Source organism: Bombus vosnesenskii, unplaced genomic scaffold, assembly GCF_011952255.1.
Source record: "Bombus vosnesenskii isolate JDL3184/JDL3185 unplaced genomic scaffold, Bvos_JDL3184-5_v1.1 scf7180000013298, whole genome shotgun sequence".
In the NCBI taxonomy this organism is placed as follows: domain Eukaryota; kingdom Metazoa; phylum Arthropoda; class Insecta; order Hymenoptera; family Apidae; genus Bombus; species Bombus vosnesenskii.
The window spans coordinates 1,622,147-1,640,830 of NW_022882948.1; the positions used below are offsets into that span (position 1 = coordinate 1,622,147).

At 33.1% G+C, this 18,684-nt stretch overlaps 3 protein-coding genes across 3 annotated transcripts; all 3 read right to left on the bottom strand.

Annotated features, from left to right (window-relative positions):
• Positions 1–220: 220 nt before the first annotated feature.
• LOC117233650 (15-hydroxyprostaglandin dehydrogenase [NAD(+)]-like) lies at positions 221–3,514 on the bottom strand. The gene is made up of 6 exons (XM_033494147.1): positions 2,902–3,514; positions 2,406–2,532; positions 1,849–1,955; positions 1,207–1,380; positions 981–1,111; positions 221–548 (listed from the first exon to the last, which is right to left on the bottom strand). Exons 1-6 carry the CDS (start codon positions 2,992–2,994, stop codon positions 374–376), a joined length of 807 nt encoding a protein of 268 aa, XP_033350038.1. The 5' UTR covers positions 2,995–3,514; the 3' UTR covers positions 221–373.
• A 266-nt stretch (positions 3,515–3,780) lies between these two features.
• On the bottom strand, positions 3,781–14,787 carry LOC117233668 (uncharacterized oxidoreductase YuxG-like). Its single transcript, XM_033494168.1, has 12 exons — positions 14,588–14,787; positions 13,130–13,256; positions 12,448–12,554; positions 11,887–12,060; positions 11,320–11,477; positions 10,531–10,663; positions 7,637–7,735; positions 7,426–7,552; positions 6,883–6,989; positions 5,631–5,804; positions 4,364–4,512; positions 3,781–4,218 (listed from the first exon to the last, which is right to left on the bottom strand). The coding sequence occupies exons 1-12, from the start codon at positions 14,678–14,680 to the stop codon at positions 4,083–4,085; spliced, it is 1,584 nt and encodes a 527-aa protein (XP_033350059.1). The 5' UTR covers positions 14,681–14,787; the 3' UTR covers positions 3,781–4,082.
• Positions 14,788–15,880: 1,093 nt separating this feature from the next.
• Positions 15,881–18,415, bottom strand: LOC117233652 (15-hydroxyprostaglandin dehydrogenase [NAD(+)]-like). The gene is made up of 6 exons (XM_033494148.1): positions 18,054–18,415; positions 17,728–17,854; positions 17,530–17,639; positions 17,088–17,261; positions 16,741–16,898; positions 15,881–16,400 (listed from the first exon to the last, which is right to left on the bottom strand). The coding sequence occupies exons 1-6, from the start codon at positions 18,144–18,146 to the stop codon at positions 16,262–16,264; spliced, it is 801 nt and encodes a 266-aa protein (XP_033350039.1). The 5' UTR covers positions 18,147–18,415; the 3' UTR covers positions 15,881–16,261.
• Positions 18,416–18,684: the final 269 nt, after the last annotated feature.

Sequence of the window (18,684 nt, forward strand, 5' to 3'; positions counted from 1 at the left end):
TCTAGACCAAATTAAAATTTTATACCACGGTGTTCTTTTCGAACGATGCCAATGTTTAAACGCAATCCGCTTTGGGTTTGCCATAATATAAATAAAATAATGAAAGAAAAAGATGACGTGTTAAATATGTAAATAATAGGAAAACCTACGGAAACTTTCAATATCGTTTCCTTTTTTTCTTCGTGTAGTTTGATTTGTCAGGTCGATTACAAACGCGTATTTTGCTTATCGTTATTTATTTATTACATTCAGATACTTTTATCGTAAATTATGCAAACATAAAAAACATCATGAGTAAGAGTAATACATACAAAATAATATATACATCACGCACATAACATATTAATATTGTCTATTTACAGAATTCAGTGATTTAATCTATTTGCATTTTACGCTCGTTTTCTTCCAATACGGAATCATTATGCTTTTGCGGTAGGCTGTCGAACAATTGTATCTCGTAGACAGGTTTTCCATCCTCGCTGATCCATATACTTCCGTTCTGAGCGCATCTCACCACGTAAACCAGTCCGTGCGCCACGCTGTCCACTCTGATACAATAAAGCGGCTTGGTAATAGTAATAAGGACATAGAAATAACGACAATAAGAAAAAAGGTATTAGATAAAGTTAAAGAGTTAGCGTCAATTTTTAGGCGAACGTTGCCAAAGTGTGTAATTAACGCTCGAATTTTAGCTTCAAAGAGTCTTTCAACAGTCATAAATGCAAAAATCCATTCTGCTCTCCTTCATCTTTGAAATATTATAATTCTCAGAAAAACCCAATCGATCGCAACAAACTTATTCTCCAAATAAAAAAGATACAAGATTCTCCAAATAGAAAAGATACAAGATTCTCATTCCAATATAATTCGAATATTTTCTTAATTATTCGAAGAACACGCTCTGTCAAAATTCTTCCAAACTTTGGACCTAGTTCCAAAACCAAATATTTCTGTAATTGTTGTTACTTGGTTGAAAATACCTTCGGAAATATTTCTGTATCAGTTGATCTTGCGACGGATTTACTTCTGAATTTTTTACATTGGACATTTGAGAAAGCTCGGGACACAGCACTATTATCCTTACTCCAGTCCTTTCGTAATGATAAGGTTGCTGCAAAATTACCATCGAAATTAAGGATCGAAGTGTCGACAGGCATGAAGTTGAGAATAACTGTGTACGACGTTTCTCGATGAACCATAACGTACCGCGAACGAACGGCTGAAGCTAACCACTGCATGTTTCGTAGCGGAATATACTGGAAGCTGAGATAAAGAATACAGACCAGCCACAGACGATATATTGACGATAACACCGCCTTTGCCACCGGAGTCCTTTTGCATTTGTTGGATTCCTAGAAGCGTCGCTCGTATCACCGCTGTCTACGCAAATCGATCTCAATTAACGAATTGCAACAATAAATTCTAAGACGTTCGATATCATCGATATTACGCTGTTTCTGATCAGTTTTTCCTGAATGAAATGCTAGATATTTTTCTTTTAGTCGCAAGATTTTATATATATACAGTCAATAATTATTCATCGTTGAAATTATTTGCAGGTAATGCAATAGAAAATCATATAATTATTCAAGCTATTTTACCTCGTTTATTTAATTTACTTTTAATTTCGCTGAAACTCCTAGGTTTTAACTTTTACATTTATGCGTTATCTTTCTTTCTATCTTGTTTGTTAATTTATTAGTTAAATAATCGAGAATCCGAGATAACAGAAATGTGAAAGAAACTTGAATGGTTCCAGCCATCGTCTAGATCTTTGATCCTAAGCTCTCTATTCTGTTGCAAGAATATTACATTCGGACAAACGTCGTTGTTCTTGCTGTTGCTTACCACGTTTACATCGATGGTTTTAGTGAAATCGCTCTCGTTAATGATACCAGCATTGTTCACTAGAATCTCCAGACCGCCGAGTGTCTTCACAGCTCTCTTGAAAGTATCTGTTACTCAAATCAAGCATAATTTAACGCTACTATTTTTCGTAGATCCGAAGGAACAGGTATTTGGATAGTTGATTAAAACGTAACGTGAATCAATAATTAATCAACGAGTATCTTAATAAATATGCTAGTAATCGAAATAATCTGTAATGATTTATACGGTACCTGGCAATAACTTTGCGTGCTAAAACATATCCATATTAATTAACATAATATATCGAATTGATTAGGATAACTATCGATATTTGAAGAAAACGAAAATAAAAACCAAAGTATTTAGAGAGTTCCCTTTTAAAGAGGTCGAACCATCTCTCACGAATTTCTTAAAAAGTCACTTCATCGGTTTCTTCAACGACGTTTAACAATCTCAGACAAAATCAAACTCATTGTCGTCGGTCACAACGTCGCGCATGAAAACTTGCATTGTATATTGTATAAAAATATAATTACCATCGAATTCGGAATTGTTCGCGACATCGCACTGGAAGAATATAGCACGATTGCGGCCGAATTCTGCGTTCAGCACGTTCATCGCTTCCTTGCCAGCTACCTCCTCGATATCTATCATTGCTATTACCTGCAATTATTTTTCATTACGAGTACACGCATCCACGTTTAGCGTAAATCTTTTATATCTTTTCTAATCTCTGTAACAGACACTCTCCGTTAAAGTATTAAACTTTGTTTTATTTTCTTTCTGCAGTCATGGTTATCATAGAAGAGTTTTTGAGAAAAAAGAAAGTCCGTAAGATAAAATGGTGAATCGAGTAAACTGTATTGCAAGTGTTTTAGTTTTAGTTTTTTTTTTTTTATATCAACTACTTTTGAATCGATTATCATAGAGAATTCTCAAAGAACTTGGTTCTCTTCATACTTGTGAAAATCAAACGAACATGTCACTCTCTCAGAAAGTTTCTCAATGATTATCAAGATGACAAGTACTTACGGATGCACCATTTCGCAGCAGTTCTCTGCTAATAGTCATGCCCAAGCCACCTGCAGCTCCCGTTACAATGACTCTTTTATCCTTGATTTGCATATTTTACTATATTATGCCTTTGTCGCGAAGAAAAATATGAAATAAATAGCCGACACTTTCTTTTCGTCCAAAATAATATAAATACGAAAGGAATCGTGTACTCGGAGTACTGTAAATTATTTTCACCATATGGTTCCCTTTTAAAAGAGTCAAACTTGTCGATCAAATACGCGATATGGTAAACTTAAAACGTTTGTGAAACAGCCTCGCGCGATTTTCACTGCAAAATGATTGCTGTTTTAATTGTCTCATTTACGTAGATAGGGAAACGAGAGATAAAAGAATCTAAAGAGAAGCGCGCGTGAGAGAGAGAGAGAGAGAGAGAGAGAGAAGAAAGGAAGAAATCTAAAGGTGAATTATTGAAATTGAAAATCGAAACAGACAGTGTCTTAGTAGCTACTGGATGTGTTTCTGTACTGAAAGTATTTCGTATCGAGCTGATACGAAAGAAGTTGTTTTCGTGTCGCGATCTTCGACCTCTTGCGCGCCATCATGTTTAACGAGGGCACGAATCTTTCGTTATCCGCATCGATGATCCATTGCAAAACGTGACGTCCCTTGATCTTTATTGCTTACGAGAACCGCGAGAAGCTTCGACGTGTAGTTTAGCGCTTTTGGTCGATCTTTGAAATAGTTCTACTTAGTGGTAAGTTTAATTTTCATTTTACTTACGAAAAAGTGAATATTTTTGTGACTTACAGTGGTGTATAAAAGTTTCTGGCCAGATAGATTTTTCACTTTATACTCTAAAGGCGATCTCCTATCAAATAATTTTGATCAATAAAGTAATTATATAGCAGCGTTTATTTCCTGCAATATTCTTATACTCAATTCTAGTTACAATTCTTAAAGATATCGCTTTTCGCATATAACGTGAAAAATCTATCTGACACGGTAGGTTTTCGCTTTTAATAATTTATTTGTTTTAAGAAAAATGTCGCTTTTACGTTACGTATGCTTGCGTGTAGCTTGCAATTTGATAAAGTACTTCAAATACCATTATTTGAATTTCAGTTGTTTCAGAGGTTCTCTTTAAGTACAAAATGGGACAAGTTAATAATACAATACAAAAGATTAGTCATTCATCTTTAGAGCTTCACCTCCACTTTTTTGAAAGGTGGAAACTCAACAGCGTATGGTGGTTTTTTGTTTTCAATAACCCAGACAGCTCCATTTTCACCTTTCAGGAGAAACTGTATCATGCCTCTTCCTACGTGTTGCGTTCTGGTAATATAAAAACAAAAACAATATTCTGTAATATCATTTATATTACATTAAGGGCATCATTTCATTTCCTCTATATTCAAACAGCTTCAGATTATGTTCGAAACTGTGAAACGAAGTGAGTAACATGTAAGTGAGTACTTACGGTTGTACCAGCAGTGATTCTTGCATTGTTTTAATAGCACTCTTTTCAACAAAGTCTAAAGATTTCTCTGTCATTTCATCTAAAATCGGCGTTGCTGTGGCACCAGGGCAAAGTACAAGAACACGAACGCCAGTTTTATCAAAGTGTTCCTGAAACAATTGGTATAAACGTATAAATTTTTGGGGCAGCATTCTTGCGAAGTTACAAAAAGTATTTCTATACACTGTCGTTATCCAATGAAACGTTACTTTTTTATCAGATTCCACCTTTCATTTACATAGCATTAAATTTGTTTTGTCATACGAAACTACTGTCAAAAGTTATGAAACGTAGTACATTTACTTATCAGATTCCATTTTTCATTTACATAGCATTCAATTTTTCTTTGTCATACGATAGTACTGTCAAACGTTATGAAATGTAATACATTTACTTGGAATCAATTAGTATATAAATGCTGTAATAAATACGACGTACAAAATGGAAATTCTTGAACAAACCAATGCATATAGGGCTTACAATATATAGCTTGTATATAAGAAATTGAATCGACACAAAGTATTTAATGTATACTTGTTAATTCTAAATTTATATTTAATTTTCTGAAAATGAATCCTATGACAAAACTGGCAAAAGTTATGGCCACGAATCTCTATCAGTCGTTTGTTCAATCTGACAATATACATTTGTTTATACAGGGTTGATGTACGGTAAGTGTTAATTCAGCACGTTAAAGTAAAAAGGAAAATTCATATGAACACACACTGACTATCAGCTTGTTTTCGAGTTTTGTGTTTATTTTGTAATACGAAATTACTTAAATGTACGATTTCGTGGCAAACGGATGATAGATCGTGCTGGTTTTATTCGATTCATTCAATCCATAATCATTCGATCGAAAGAGAATGAATTCATTCGATTATCAGCTACGATGGAATTAAAAGGTCTCTTGCTTCTGATACGTCAGTTGATAGCGTTGAAAATCACCGTCAATCTGGCGACCAAAATTGCCTACAAATCGTAAAAAATTGTAAGCTGTTCGAACAAACTCGACGATCTACGACGCCTTGTTGGGAAATTGGAACAATTTCACTGAACGTAGGTATGTGACTATTATAGGTAAACACAAAACAAGCTGTTATTCAAGAACGAGATCATACGTCGGGAATGTATTTATATGAACGCTTTTTTTTTATTTTAGAATGCTGAACCAGCACTTATCGTGCTTTTTACGTGCCTCGACTCACTCTGTATGCATTATAGTTACCTGTATGCAACGGCTGAACGCCAAGACAGTGTGTTTAGTGGTGCAATAAATAGGTACTTCAGAGAAGATTTTCAGAGCCATGATCGATGCGATGTTTACTATGGTGCCCCCTTTGCCACCTTTGTGTTTGCCCATATAATCCAAAGCGAGCAAAGATCCTTGGATTACGCCGTTCTTAAATTGAAACAATTGATCAAATTACTAATCAACATTAATACCGATTAACGTTATCAAAAATTAGTGATTAGAAATTAATGTTATTACCAATGATGTTATAGTGGTGTCATGTTAGTTTCTAAACTGAGTTTCCAGAAAGACGAACTCATCAAATGCGTGTTAACTTCGTTGCTACATTACATAAGTATACGATTAATATCCTATTGTGAGGATGACATAAAAAATGAAGAGAATTTGTGGAGAACACGAATATGCTTTTTGAATGGCTCAATTATTAGCGTAATTATTACTATGACCAAGCTACAAACGAAAATTTAAGGATACAAAGAAGTACAGAATGTACGTAATGTATGTAACATAAAAAAATATATAAAGTATAAATTAAATAAATAAAAAGTATGGAAGGATAAAGTATCGAAGGCAAAGAAAGAAGTACAAAACAAAGATCGATATACATCCACGGTATATCTAATAACTTTACGTTAAATTTAAAGTCGTCCGTTTACAGATCTATAGAAATGGTTTTCAGCTGTCATCTGAGATATAATATATTCAGTTGAAATTATTAAGTTTCTCTATAAACATAGTAAAAGCTATCCTTTGAAACCAGTCGATCGTCATAGTGTTAAATGATTTTTCAATTTTACAACACGAAACATACCAATGCATTTTTCAGAATAATTGTTTCAATCACCTTGTATATAATTTGAAGCTAATGTTAATCATTTAACCACATTTCTTTTTTTTATAGAGTTTTTACTTTATAAAATTTTTCGTTAATTATACATCACTTCTATCTTCTATCTTCTTTCTACATCATTGATGTTGTAATTTTTCTAATTACATATATGATAATACAAAACATGCAAATACGAAATAATAATTTTTTTTAACGGGAAGCAAGTAACGAACGATATTATTTCTTCGGTTTTACAGCATGAAGTATGCAAATTTCAGAATATGCTTATAAAGCTCAAGAGATCGACAGCGTTCTTTGTCAACAAATACTTTAACTTACTCTTCTCTACATCTCAACAGACTGTGATATTGTCTTTCGTAGAAATGTTGTACTTACAATATTCACGCCAATAGTTTGCTGCCATTTTAAGTCATTAAGTAAACCAGCATTGTTAATAAGAATGTCCAGGCCACCCAGAGTGTCCCAAACTTTTTTGAAGGTTGCTGCAAAATTACAGTAAATCATAACCCGATGAACTGAGAAAGAATAAATAAATAATTATCCTTTCTTAATTGTCAATTAATGATACAAAGTAAAATTACATTATCACTGTTATGAAACGCGATTATCATGTTATAGTATATCATTAGTCAAGTTAGAAATAAATTTGAAAATATATATAAATGTTACAGGATATTTAATACAAGTATATAAACTATCTAATTTCAATCTATAAAGACAAATGATCGACAAGATAATTGTATCTGATTTCGCACATTCTTTTGGTTGGTTTTTTTTCTTTTTGGAAAATCACAATCATCAATAACAAAAGATTTGATCGATACGTTAAATCGAGAACCCAAATAACGGCGACAAATGACGTTATTTTGAAAAACGACAGAGAACGAATGCTATGTGCAGTAGCTAATTTCAAAATACCTTCGAATTGTTCAGCATTGCTTACATCACATGGAAAATATTTGGCGGTTCCTTTGCCGAATTCTATTTCCAATTGGGACACTGCGATTTCTGCGGACGGGATTTCTAGGTCAATGATAGCAACTACCTATAAACGATATCATTATTTTTAACAAATAATAAGTCCGTGGCAGGAAGTGAAGATTTTCATGATTTATTTATGAAAATTTACCTTCGCTCCATCTTGCAGTAATCTCTCAGCATAAACTAAACCGAGTCCACTGCCTCCACCGGTGATTAAAACTGTCTTGTCCTGTACGTTGTTCATTGTCTGAAAAGAAATTTTTCCTCTTCATTATCGATCCGTGAAGAAAAGAAGCAAGAAAACAAGTGAAAAAGATCCTAAGCAAAGAATGTGTAACGTTCTTTCTTTCAGAATTCTGACTTTGACTAATTTATAGAATTAGACTTATTAATCTTCTGCACTCGATGATGAAATATCACTCTCTTACATGCTGACTGTACTTTCAGTGTTCTTGTTTACGACGATACGAAGTGTGAGAATAATATTTCTCGTTCGCCAGTTCTGTACGATATGTCTATTGCTTGAAAAGGTTTTATAAGGTAACTAAGATATATAAGATTTACGACAGAATCTTCCTATTGGTTGATTTGCAATGATAGTGATAGCAAGAAGTAGTGGGAGAAGATCACGTTTGTGACGTTGGTGGAAGACTACGGTATTTCTTATGTTTTCATATTATCATCTAGCATCTATCTTACGTGAATATGTATTTTGTACTCTTTTTCAATGTATTATTCATAAAGCTGAAAAAAAGAAAAGTTCATAGAAAAAGAATTCTGTCGTTACTAAGTTAATATTGTCCCTATTTAATTGATCAATGAATGGAAAAAATGCAAATTTTCGATTCGTCATCCTGTCTTATGGAGCTATTTTTCATGAAACATTTTTTTCGATTCGATTTCATTCGAAACAACATTTTCTGTTTAACGATAATTGGCAATATGTACATTGAGTAACGATCATACTGTAACTATCGTTGGTTATCAGAGTCGATATCTAAACTGAAATAAAAAGCTACTGACTCGAGAATTGAAAATAAAAATGAAAATGAAAGAACTCGAATAACTCTGAATTAAAGAAAGAAACATCGATAACCACTTTCATGAAACGCTTACCGTGGTTTTTGCAAAATATTCGGTTTTCCAGTAGACGATATAAATGGACGTTCGAAATCAAAGAAGGACTGATTACAGAATGAAATTATGTAAAATAATATATGTTTTGGAAAGATTAATATGGAGCAATGTGTTATATAAAAGGGCATATGCATAAATACGTAATTTCGATTAACATGTAAGAACATAGATATAAGGGGTTTTAAGTCGAAAATCTAAGTTATTTGCGTCGCTACTATAGGTAAGCAAATTTTACTAACGATAAGAAGCTTCATAGATATTGTTGAAGGCTATCCTGGCAGTTCCCTGCAAAGTCATTCACATTTCCTTCAGTCGATCTACATATTCTTTCTTTATGCACCAGTCTTTGTGATATTCTTTTTTGTTCTCTCCAAAAAATATTAATATAGTTTTGTCTAAAAATGATTAGTTTGAGAGAGATATGTTAACCTTATTTTTATTGAAAGACAAGAAATGACAAGGAAACATGAACACAGGAATACCGTTTTGCGTCTTTGCTTATTTGCAAAACGATAGTCCAATAAAATCTAATAAAATTAAAAAAGTCTAATAAAATTAGTCAGTCCTTGTTATTGTTAGCATTTAACAACAGAAATAGCTTGGATGTTCGATTTAAAATCAACGCCCTGTATATGTAGTAATCTGTCTTACTCCTTTTTGATCTGATCTTACACGCGCCTTTCGTAATAAGAATAATCATTTGATAAAAATAAATCGCGTACAGTTAAAATGAATAGAATGTATTTTTTCATGGTTTTATACTTTCATATATTCTTTTCTTCTTCCGTTTTAATTATAATGTACATTACATCACGCTGTTACTTGTAGTTGTAACAAACGGAGACACTTGAAACATTATATAATAAATAAATAAATAATCATTAACATAGATTACATTTATTATCCTTTTAACTATAATTTTGTATTGAACAGTGAGATTTATTATAAATTTTCAGCAACGAAACATTTCGCCTAAAACGGTGTTTCAGACAATTTACATTGTCGTATTTTATATTCTAATATTAAGAAGGGGAATCCCAAAATTTTTGTCTAGCTTCTGCTTTCTGCTTGCAACAGAGATAGGAGTATTTAAAATATAATAAATTATGGAAATCACGCGTGTCTTAATACCAGAATGTATGATTAGTTCACTTCTTAAATTATAGAAAATTAAGAGAAAAGAAAATACACGTACACAGTTCGTATAATATACAAAGGTATATAAAACATCCAAAGCATTTATAGTACTCGTTATACTATTTGCTAGGTAAAATTATTCTTTACCTAGATTATATTCTTTCAATTACATATCCAATAATACGAACTTGCATAAATATTATATACATAATCAAATAATAACACTTACAAAATAGTAAATATGAAATATCTAAGTGAATTATGACTCGATTGCTGTACATATTGAACTGATTATGTTAAGGGATTCAGTAAACAATAATTAGCAATGTATATTTTCTTTCCTTAAACGTTAATGAAGAAGAAAATTACAAACAAAATTAGAAATTAAAGAGAAACACGTACTGAACTTACGTATATAACGGCGCTAGACTTGGATTTTTTTAACTTAATTTACATACATAACTACATATCAGAGTATGGTCATATATGTACATGAGCGTACACCATATATAGAGAATCGTGATGTCACAAAGATGGCGGGCAAGAAACGCGCGTTTCCAAGTCATTCAAATATCGGTAAAGTTTCAGCTTAATTATTTTGCTTAACAACTAAATATATATAACGAAAATATTATTAATATAAATTTTGAATGAAAAAGGAAAGATACAGCAATCGAATTCAACCGATTTTTGCTATCCATAAGTGAAATTAATATCTAATTGATAATATTTTAACTAGGTTTGTCCCTCTGGTTACATTAATGTCTATATAGGGACTTTTAAGGCGCTATAACTAGGAATTTCGATCGCGTATGCAGGTTGATTGTTTTCGATGACGTAAATGGCGCCGTTCTTCCCGTGTTCGATTAATTGGATAATAGCAGTGGCTACATGTTCTGGCCTGTTAACAAATATTATTTCATTCAAATAGATGCATTTTCTAATGGAATCAGACGAGTCAAAATATCACGTGTACATTGAAATTAATATGTGAAATAATTCATTGAACTATGATAATCTATTCTCTCAGATATAATAAGATAAGATAAGATAAGATATACTCTATATTTTTCAGAACCAATTATATTGTGGTAGTATTTTAAGTATTGGTATTTAGATATTAAGTAAATATTTTTTTTTGAACATCAAACAATGATATGTTGTTTAATCAGTGTCCAGTATGAATGGAAAATGGAAAATCAGTAAAGGGAAAGGAATTTTAAATAAGATATACATAATTTACTTTCAGCAGAATTGAAATGATACGTAAAGAACAGGGAATTCCTAAATCCGAGTGACAAATAGCCAAATTTACGTGATATTATTTTCAACGAAAGCTGCAAACTTTGAAAGTTTTGTTAAGATTTCCATAAGCTACTTCATCTGCAACGACAAAATAAATGATCTTTTTGTACGATAATTTTGTATAAAATTGAAAATTGAGGAATTGGAAATTAGAAATGTATAATATTGCAAATAAACATATGTTAGATGCTGCAGCTGTTTTTTCAAAAAATTCATGGAATTTTAATATGAACAATTGTACACTCTGCTTACGGTTGTTTCTGCATGGTGGCCATTGCCATAGCCGCGGTTTCTTCGTCGAGAAGATCCATAGCGTGTTCTTTGGAGGACATAAATCTGGCAGCCATAGCTGTGGTCGTTAATCCAGGGCATATCGTCAGCATACGGATACCAGTTTTCTCATAATAATGCTATGTTGGAGAATAAAATGTTTTCTTTGAGAAATCCACAGAAATGGCACTTGTGAGAATTTTTCACTCCTTTAAGAAGGTACGCACTTACATACGTACATAGAAATTACAAAAGCTTATTGCGTAGATGTGTATGTTCTATTTTATTTTAAAAGTGTGACAACTGGGAAAAAATACATTTTCTGGGACATCTTAAAAATTTCAATTTCATGTTTATTTTAACTTAGAAGATTCAGATTTCAGAAAATATGTCCAAAACGTATCCAGAATATTGCTAGACATTTTTGAAATAACTTTGTATTGAGTACGAGACATAAAAGCAAAATAAAGCGCAAAGTATTTTCATGTATTTTAAATTTTCATTTTTTGTATATTGCCATTCAAAGCAGAATTTCTTTTGCTTTTTTACCTTCAACGACTGAGTGAAACCAACAATGGCGTACTGCGTTCCGCCATAAATTGGCGCTATAGGGATGCCCTCGAGGCCAGCTACAGAGGACATGTTTACGATGACTCCACCATTGCCACCCTTATACTTCCCCATAATATGTAATCCCAAGATAGTTCCATGAACGATGCCTTTCTATCAACGGCAAACAAAACGGTATTAATCCTCAAACATCAATTATCGTGGATGAGATTATTATCACGATAATAATTGTCTTTTAATTTTACATATAGATGAAGTTAAACGAATGCCATCGAAGAGGCTGCTGATCTTTCAATAATTTGAATAAGCTACTCGAAGTTCAAAAAATTAAGAAAGAAATTCGGTATTTGCATACTTCTTGCTAATTATGTAAATGAATTCGGAAAGCAGAAATTTTGGGCACGTGATTTCATTTGTCAAATACTGAATTATGGGGTAGGCGTGGAAATACTTGTTAGTCGCGGTATCACCTTAAGTAACAACAGTTATATATATATTTATTTATATAATATTTGTATGCAGGATGCAGAAATCTCTTACGTAGTTGACATCGACCATTATTTCCCAATCCGCGTCGTCCATAATGCCCGCGATGTTGACGAGAATATCTAGTGTCTCGTACATGTCGATAACTTTTTTGAACGATTCTGCGTATAAATTAAATTTAGTGATAAATATTATTCATTCAAACGCTCTGTAAAGGGTAAATAAAAATGTAATGTATCAATGAATTATTGGACATAAACTCCTACACTCCTACACTCGATAAACATTAGAATTACACGTGGATTCGTAAAATGCAAATTTTATTACGGATTAAATCATATTTATGCTAATGGGTAAAAAGTATCTAGATATACACAAATACATAAAAGCTACGTAAGCATTATACATAAAGTGCCATTTATCTTTTTATCATTTCACTCGTGGTAATTGACTTTGGAGTATATTATGTAACAATTATCTTCACGAAATTTTCTATTGTGATCGTCGTTTGTTTGACAACATTGATTTAGAAGAAAACGATCGCTCCATCGGTTCCAGCTTATATAGATTTATTTCAGTATTATGCTTGGAACATGCTTTCGAGATGTATCGGTTATTATGATATTACGATTTTTCCTTTCGCTTTGTGCCCTCGTTTCTTACGACCGCGGTAATCGTATCTAAGTAATCTAAATCTTATCAAGAGATAAAGAAAACTTTAATAATTTGCAAGTACCTTTAAGTTTTTCGCTCTTTGACACATCGCAGGCGATAAAGATAGCGCGGTCTTTGCCATACTCGTTGTTCAATTCAGCGGCTGCGCTCTCACCGCCGGAATCGTTCAGATCCAACAGAGCTACCGTCTAAAATATATAAAAGTACACTTATCACGCGCAGCTGGTTCGCTCAGAGGATTTGGACATTTACCATAGAACACTTCTATGTTCATACGAATTTGAAAAAATTGGATGAAAAAAGATTGGTAGGGACAGAAGGACCACCCAATCTTGTCTAATCGAAACACATGTATGATCGAGTCTCTTGACTCAATTTTGAATTAAAACTTCGTGTACGAAGTCAAACATAGACTCTACAGATAAACTTGACTTTAAAACTGAACTGTGACCCGAATGACTGTGATTATCGATGTAGTCGCTTGAAAATCATGTTTACCCCTATTTGACTTTCTTCTCCTCCCAGGGGTCAGTTTGTCGATCGACAATCTCAGTCTTCTAGGGTTACCGATTGGAACGTTATTCCAAAAGAATTAGAATCTCAACGATCCTCGCGACTTCCCCATGGAATTCGTTATTTTCGAAGCAGAGACGAAGAATTTGTACGAACTCTTAGGGTGGTCCTTCGTACTGTTTCCGAAAATCTCTTCCAAGTGCTGATTTTAGACGTGCAGTGTTCTTACGACTTTTACCTGATCGATCGATAAGCTAATCTTATATCTTCTTTTTGAATAGCATCATCAAACCTGCAGATAAAATCGAGAAAAGCCTCTTATCTGATATTTATCGATATTATTAGTTATAATTGGAATTATATACATACATACATATATTCCTCTATACTAATTTTAGAACACATTCTTTCAGACGAATTCGCGTATAGAGGTCAAGTCAATTGCGCGCGACTTTTGTGTTATTTCTCAATAAAGGTTTGCACCTACGTACAAAGCTACTTGCAACCAACTATTCTCAATCCTACGCAGCACTTTGGCCACGATGTTAAAATTAATTTATTAACTATTGTATATTTTAATTGATCGAAACTAATCAGTTGGGATAATCAAGGTGCTGCCAATACTATAACGTTATATAACATAACATGTGACATTATGTGACATTATATAAGTTATTGCTCCTAAATGGATTAAGACGAATAGTCAGGTTATGAGAATTTCGATTCCTAACGCTGCTGCGATTTTCAACAACTTTCTATATTTCAATCTCACTCTCGTTCTATCAACAAACATGATTTGTACGATCAAAGATGATATTCAACATAGAATCGAGTATGCGTACCAATAAGTATGTTTCCATATTTTGTTGAAACTTAGGACATCTCCTAACGTTAGAAAAATATAATTGCGTAGAAAATGAGCGAAAGAACATAACAAGATTAAGAATCGAAACTCTCTGCATTTACTATATAACCATCGTTGCTACAATTTATTAAGTTTTATTACCTTCGCTCCGTTTCGAAGGAGTTTTCGGGCGGCGCAGAAGCCGATTCCGTTCGCCCCGCCGGTGACAAGCGCGATCTTACCCTCGATGTTCATGATCGATCGCTGGCAAAGAAACGAATGTTTCCCCGTTTTATTTCTCAACAGATACGACGGTGGTTGCCGCGGCGTTCACGCGCGAAACCTCGCGAATCGAATATATCTTGGCGGCTGGTTCTTACGGCGACAGGTGACAACGGTGACCGATGAAATACGAGAAATCGAGAATCAATCGTATCGAGATCGTATGTCTCTCGTGGTCATCTGACGGGTAACGTGACCGCGAATCCGCGGGTAAACAGGATCGAATTATACGCCGATCGATGGAGAAAAAATTCGGCACGAGGTGCCATGGTATCCGCAAACGCCGTGTTTATTTCTGTCGATTTATTGAGTTACAACGCTGCGTAAGAGGAGAAGTATTATACAGGAAATATTTATTTGCTCGCGAAAGTACGCATTAGGTTGGTGTTGCGACCTCTTTGAAAAGCGTGCACCTAAAACGTGTCGCGAAAAGTAAGCGACGACGAGTATACTCGTCAAACACAGAGTACGTGTGACTGTTACAATATAGAATTTAGTTACAATGAAACGACTATTTTACATTTTAATTTTATTACTGACAAGGCTCGTCGTAATACAAAATATTGCCATTTCTTTATGACGAGTATACTCGTTAAAAACAGCTGACTGTTACATAAGTATATGTGTAATCTTTCGACTTAAAACTGAATGAAAAAAATTACAGGTAAATTAGATAAGAAATTGATCAAAATTTGAATCTGATATATGGGATTATTCAAGGCGTTTCTAGAATCAAAGGAGAAGAAATACAGCCAGAAATTTAATGTCGAGGATATTTGAACCGATTATGAGGAAACTTTGCGAATGTAGAGAAAAAGAATATTTAATGAGATTGTTATATTAAATATACGAGTTTCTTATAGTTTACAATTTCAAATAGGATAGTGATTCTTAATGATTTTAACAATTATTATTCGAATTTACTTGATCCTTCGCAAGTGCTCCATTACGATAGACTTTTTATGGTAAATAACGTAACTGCAGCTTAAAATTAATTTTTTTTTTCAAATTCTTGTATCTCATGGAATTTAGCGATTCGTGTAAACACATGACAAGATCATAACGCATCATACAATATTTTTGAGATAAAGTACATTTGCACTGAACTTTCACTTGTCTGTCAGTATTTGCAAAAATGTGAATTTGTACAAATATTCATGGTGTAATCATTTTATTAGATTTGATCGGTAAGGGACGAATAAGATGAAATAAAATTACGTTATGAAGATCACATTACGAAAAAAGGACATTCTTGTTTCCATTTTTGCAGTTGCTAATATTTTATTTTACAGAACTTTATAAAAATATTTGCACAAAACAACATAGAAAATTTTTACTTTGCCAGTCCATAAGCTCGATCGATACATTTGCATTTAGGATAGTTTGTAATAACGTATTAATGTATTTGTTATCAATCGCGAAATATACCGATTAATTAAAATCAAATATTAAGGCGACGATCGATAAAATTATCGTATTATCGATGGATAAGAAATCACAGAAACTTTACGTGATTTATACTTATAGATTTCGCAAATATGATGTAGTTTATCTCTAAAGGGGACGCTTCACTAAACTATCGAGTGTCTGAACATTAACGACATAAGGTGGTTGCCCATCGTGTACCAAACATATAGCGCCATTTCCTTCTCTCTCCATCAACCGGATTATCGCTTTGGCCACGCACTCTGGCCTATGAAAATGAAAGATTAGTACAAATTAATAATTTTTTTTATATAATTCGCTAAACGTCTAAAAATACCGAAGGACCTTATCTTTCTCGCTTATTATTTTCAGTAAAGAAAAGAATAATCATTATTACGTATTTGCTTCAGAAAATTTCATTAGCAACACGAATACTTTAACGACAATTGCCTCGTGCTTGTTAAAAAATTATTACGTTTAGATTGTTGTGAGTTTAGTTGTATAAATATTTTACACTTCGATTAATAGATTAAACCTACTATATGAGTATTAAATATTAAATTATTATGATCCTAAGACGGCTATTTCATATTTCCTAAAATACTTACTGTTGGTTACCCGCTGTTCTCAAACACATCAACGCTCTATTAACGTTAATGAAATTTAAATGTGGATTTTCAAAGTTGTACAAGTTTGTGATGAAGGGAGTGTGTGTACGGCCAGGGCACATCAGCATCATACGAACGCCAGTTTCATTGTAACTGAGCTGTATAAAAGAATGGTATATTTTAAGCATATTTTAATGTTTCCTTAATAAAATCGATCGTTGTAATGTCGATATTAATTTTTTAAATATTGTTCAAATTATTTTATTATTTAATAGTATAATAATTATATAATATATCACGCTTTAAGTAACCGTGTGCGTGTGTGTGTTTTTTAAAGCTAGTTTTACCGCTAAACTATTGGTAAATCCAACGATGGCATGTTTCGTTGCAGCATAAATTGGATAATAAATTACAGGTGTCAGACCAGCCAGGGAGGAAATATTTACTATTGTGCCACCTTTGCCACCTCTGTGTTTACCCATTAAATCGATGGCCTTTAGCGTCGTACGTACAAGTCCAGTCTGCAATGATTATTTATTAGCGTCGAAACAAATAGTTAATCGAATCACATAGAAATGAAATTGATCGACTCTATCGGGATTAGTTACTTGGCTGTTGAAAAATTCATTACAAAAGCAACTAGCTGAGTATTGTATTTATTTTTGCATATACGGTATCTAATTTTTACTAGTACGTCTAATTTCCCATGAATGCATAAACATCCACGTCTATAAGTAATAGTTGAATTTATTTATTTACAATTTAAAAAGTATACGACGATATACTTACGAAATTCACATCTATCATGCTTTGCCAATTTTCTCCATTGGTCAAAACTCCTGCGCTATTGATGAGAATATCGAAGCTCCCTAACAATTGTGTGATCTTATCGAAGCTCGCTGTTTAAATTAAATCGATCTATTGATTTTGATATTGTTTTCTAATGAAATAAGCTTCAATTTACTCTTGTTACTTATCGTATCTTACCATGTACTTGCTCATCCTTTGTGACATCACAGGCGAAAAAATCCACACGGTGTGAACCATGCTGAATGCCCAATGTATCCGCTACGACTCTTCCATTTGAGTCTGGTAAATCCAAAATTGCCACGAACTGAACGAAATTACGAATACAATTTGAATAAAAATTACCAGATTTTGTACGAGGATATTTTTTTATTTCAGAACTTTCTTCGTTTCGGTAAATCTAATACTTGAACGAAAATAACCAGATCGCGAACGTATCTAACAAATTTAAATTTAAATTTTCATCCTTACCGTCAACCAAATTTTTACAGTCAACAAAGAATTACCTCAGCCTTGTAACTCAAAAACTGTTCAGCACAGGTGCAACCGATACCGCTTCCTCCTCCAACGATCACTACAATTGCGTGTTTCACATTCATTCTTTTAGCACTCTTTCAATCACTTACTGGGAAAATTCTTAAGAGTAGTATAATTACATATAATCAAACACTGTCGAAAGTTCAAATAGATTCTTTTACTCTGAATCGTTTACATTGAAGTTTCCAAAACATCCTATTTATAGGTTTAGTACTTGTGTACAGTTTTAGGTATATAAATGACAGTTATACAACATAGACTACGTTCCAGATGAAGAACTTTGGATGTGTTGAGATATTTTGAATTGAAATATGTCTACAAGTGATTAGATATGTAAACAAACAAGAGTACTATATATATATCGTAGCTGGAAACGATATAGCGAAGTCGCAAAATTAAAATTTATGCGCTTGCTGTTGAAACATCTGCATATTGAAACATCTTAGGGGAGATAAAAAGCTCGAGAACTTTGTTTAAGCCTGTACGATATTGTCACTCGGAACTATTTCCTCTTTTTAAACAGACAGGTAAATAATTCTCTTGCAACCCTGAGCGTGGCTAGATCGATCGGTATTACCGTTTAAAGTTTAACGTTTCAAT

Bases quoted from the DNA above. Each gene is read 5' to 3' on its own strand.
- LOC117233650 (XM_033494147.1), bottom strand. From the start codon at position 2,994: ATGCAAATCAAGGATAAAAGAGTCATTGTAACGGGAGCTGCAGGTGGC. The intron at 1,956-2,405 runs GTAATTATATTT...TTTGAGTAACAG, and splicing joins GAACAATTCCGAATTCGATG to ATACTTTCAAGAGAGCTGTG. The intron at 1,112-1,206 runs GTACGTTATGGT...GTAATTTTGCAG, and splicing joins GCTTCAGCCGTTCGTTCGCG to CAACCTTATCATTACGAAAG.
- LOC117233668 (XM_033494168.1), bottom strand. From the start codon at position 14,680: ATGAACATCGAGGGTAAGATCGCGCTTGTCACCGGCGGGGCGAACGGA. The intron at 12,555-13,129 runs GTACTTGCAAAT...ATTTATACGCAG, and splicing joins AAAGAGCGAAAAACTTAAAG to AATCGTTCAAAAAAGTTATC. The intron at 6,990-7,425 runs GTATTTTGAAAT...GTAATTTTGCAG, and splicing joins CAATGCTGAACAATTCGAAG to CAACCTTCAAAAAAGTTTGG.
- LOC117233652 (XM_033494148.1), bottom strand. From the start codon at position 18,146: ATGAATGTGAAACACGCAATTGTAGTGATCGTTGGAGGAGGAAGCGGT. The intron at 17,262-17,529 runs GTAAGTATATCG...TAATCATTGCAG, and splicing joins GCATGATAGATGTGAATTTC to ACTGGACTTGTACGTACGAC. The intron at 16,899-17,087 runs GTAAAACTAGCT...TCTTTTATACAG, and splicing joins GATTTACCAATAGTTTAGCG to CTCAGTTACAATGAAACTGG.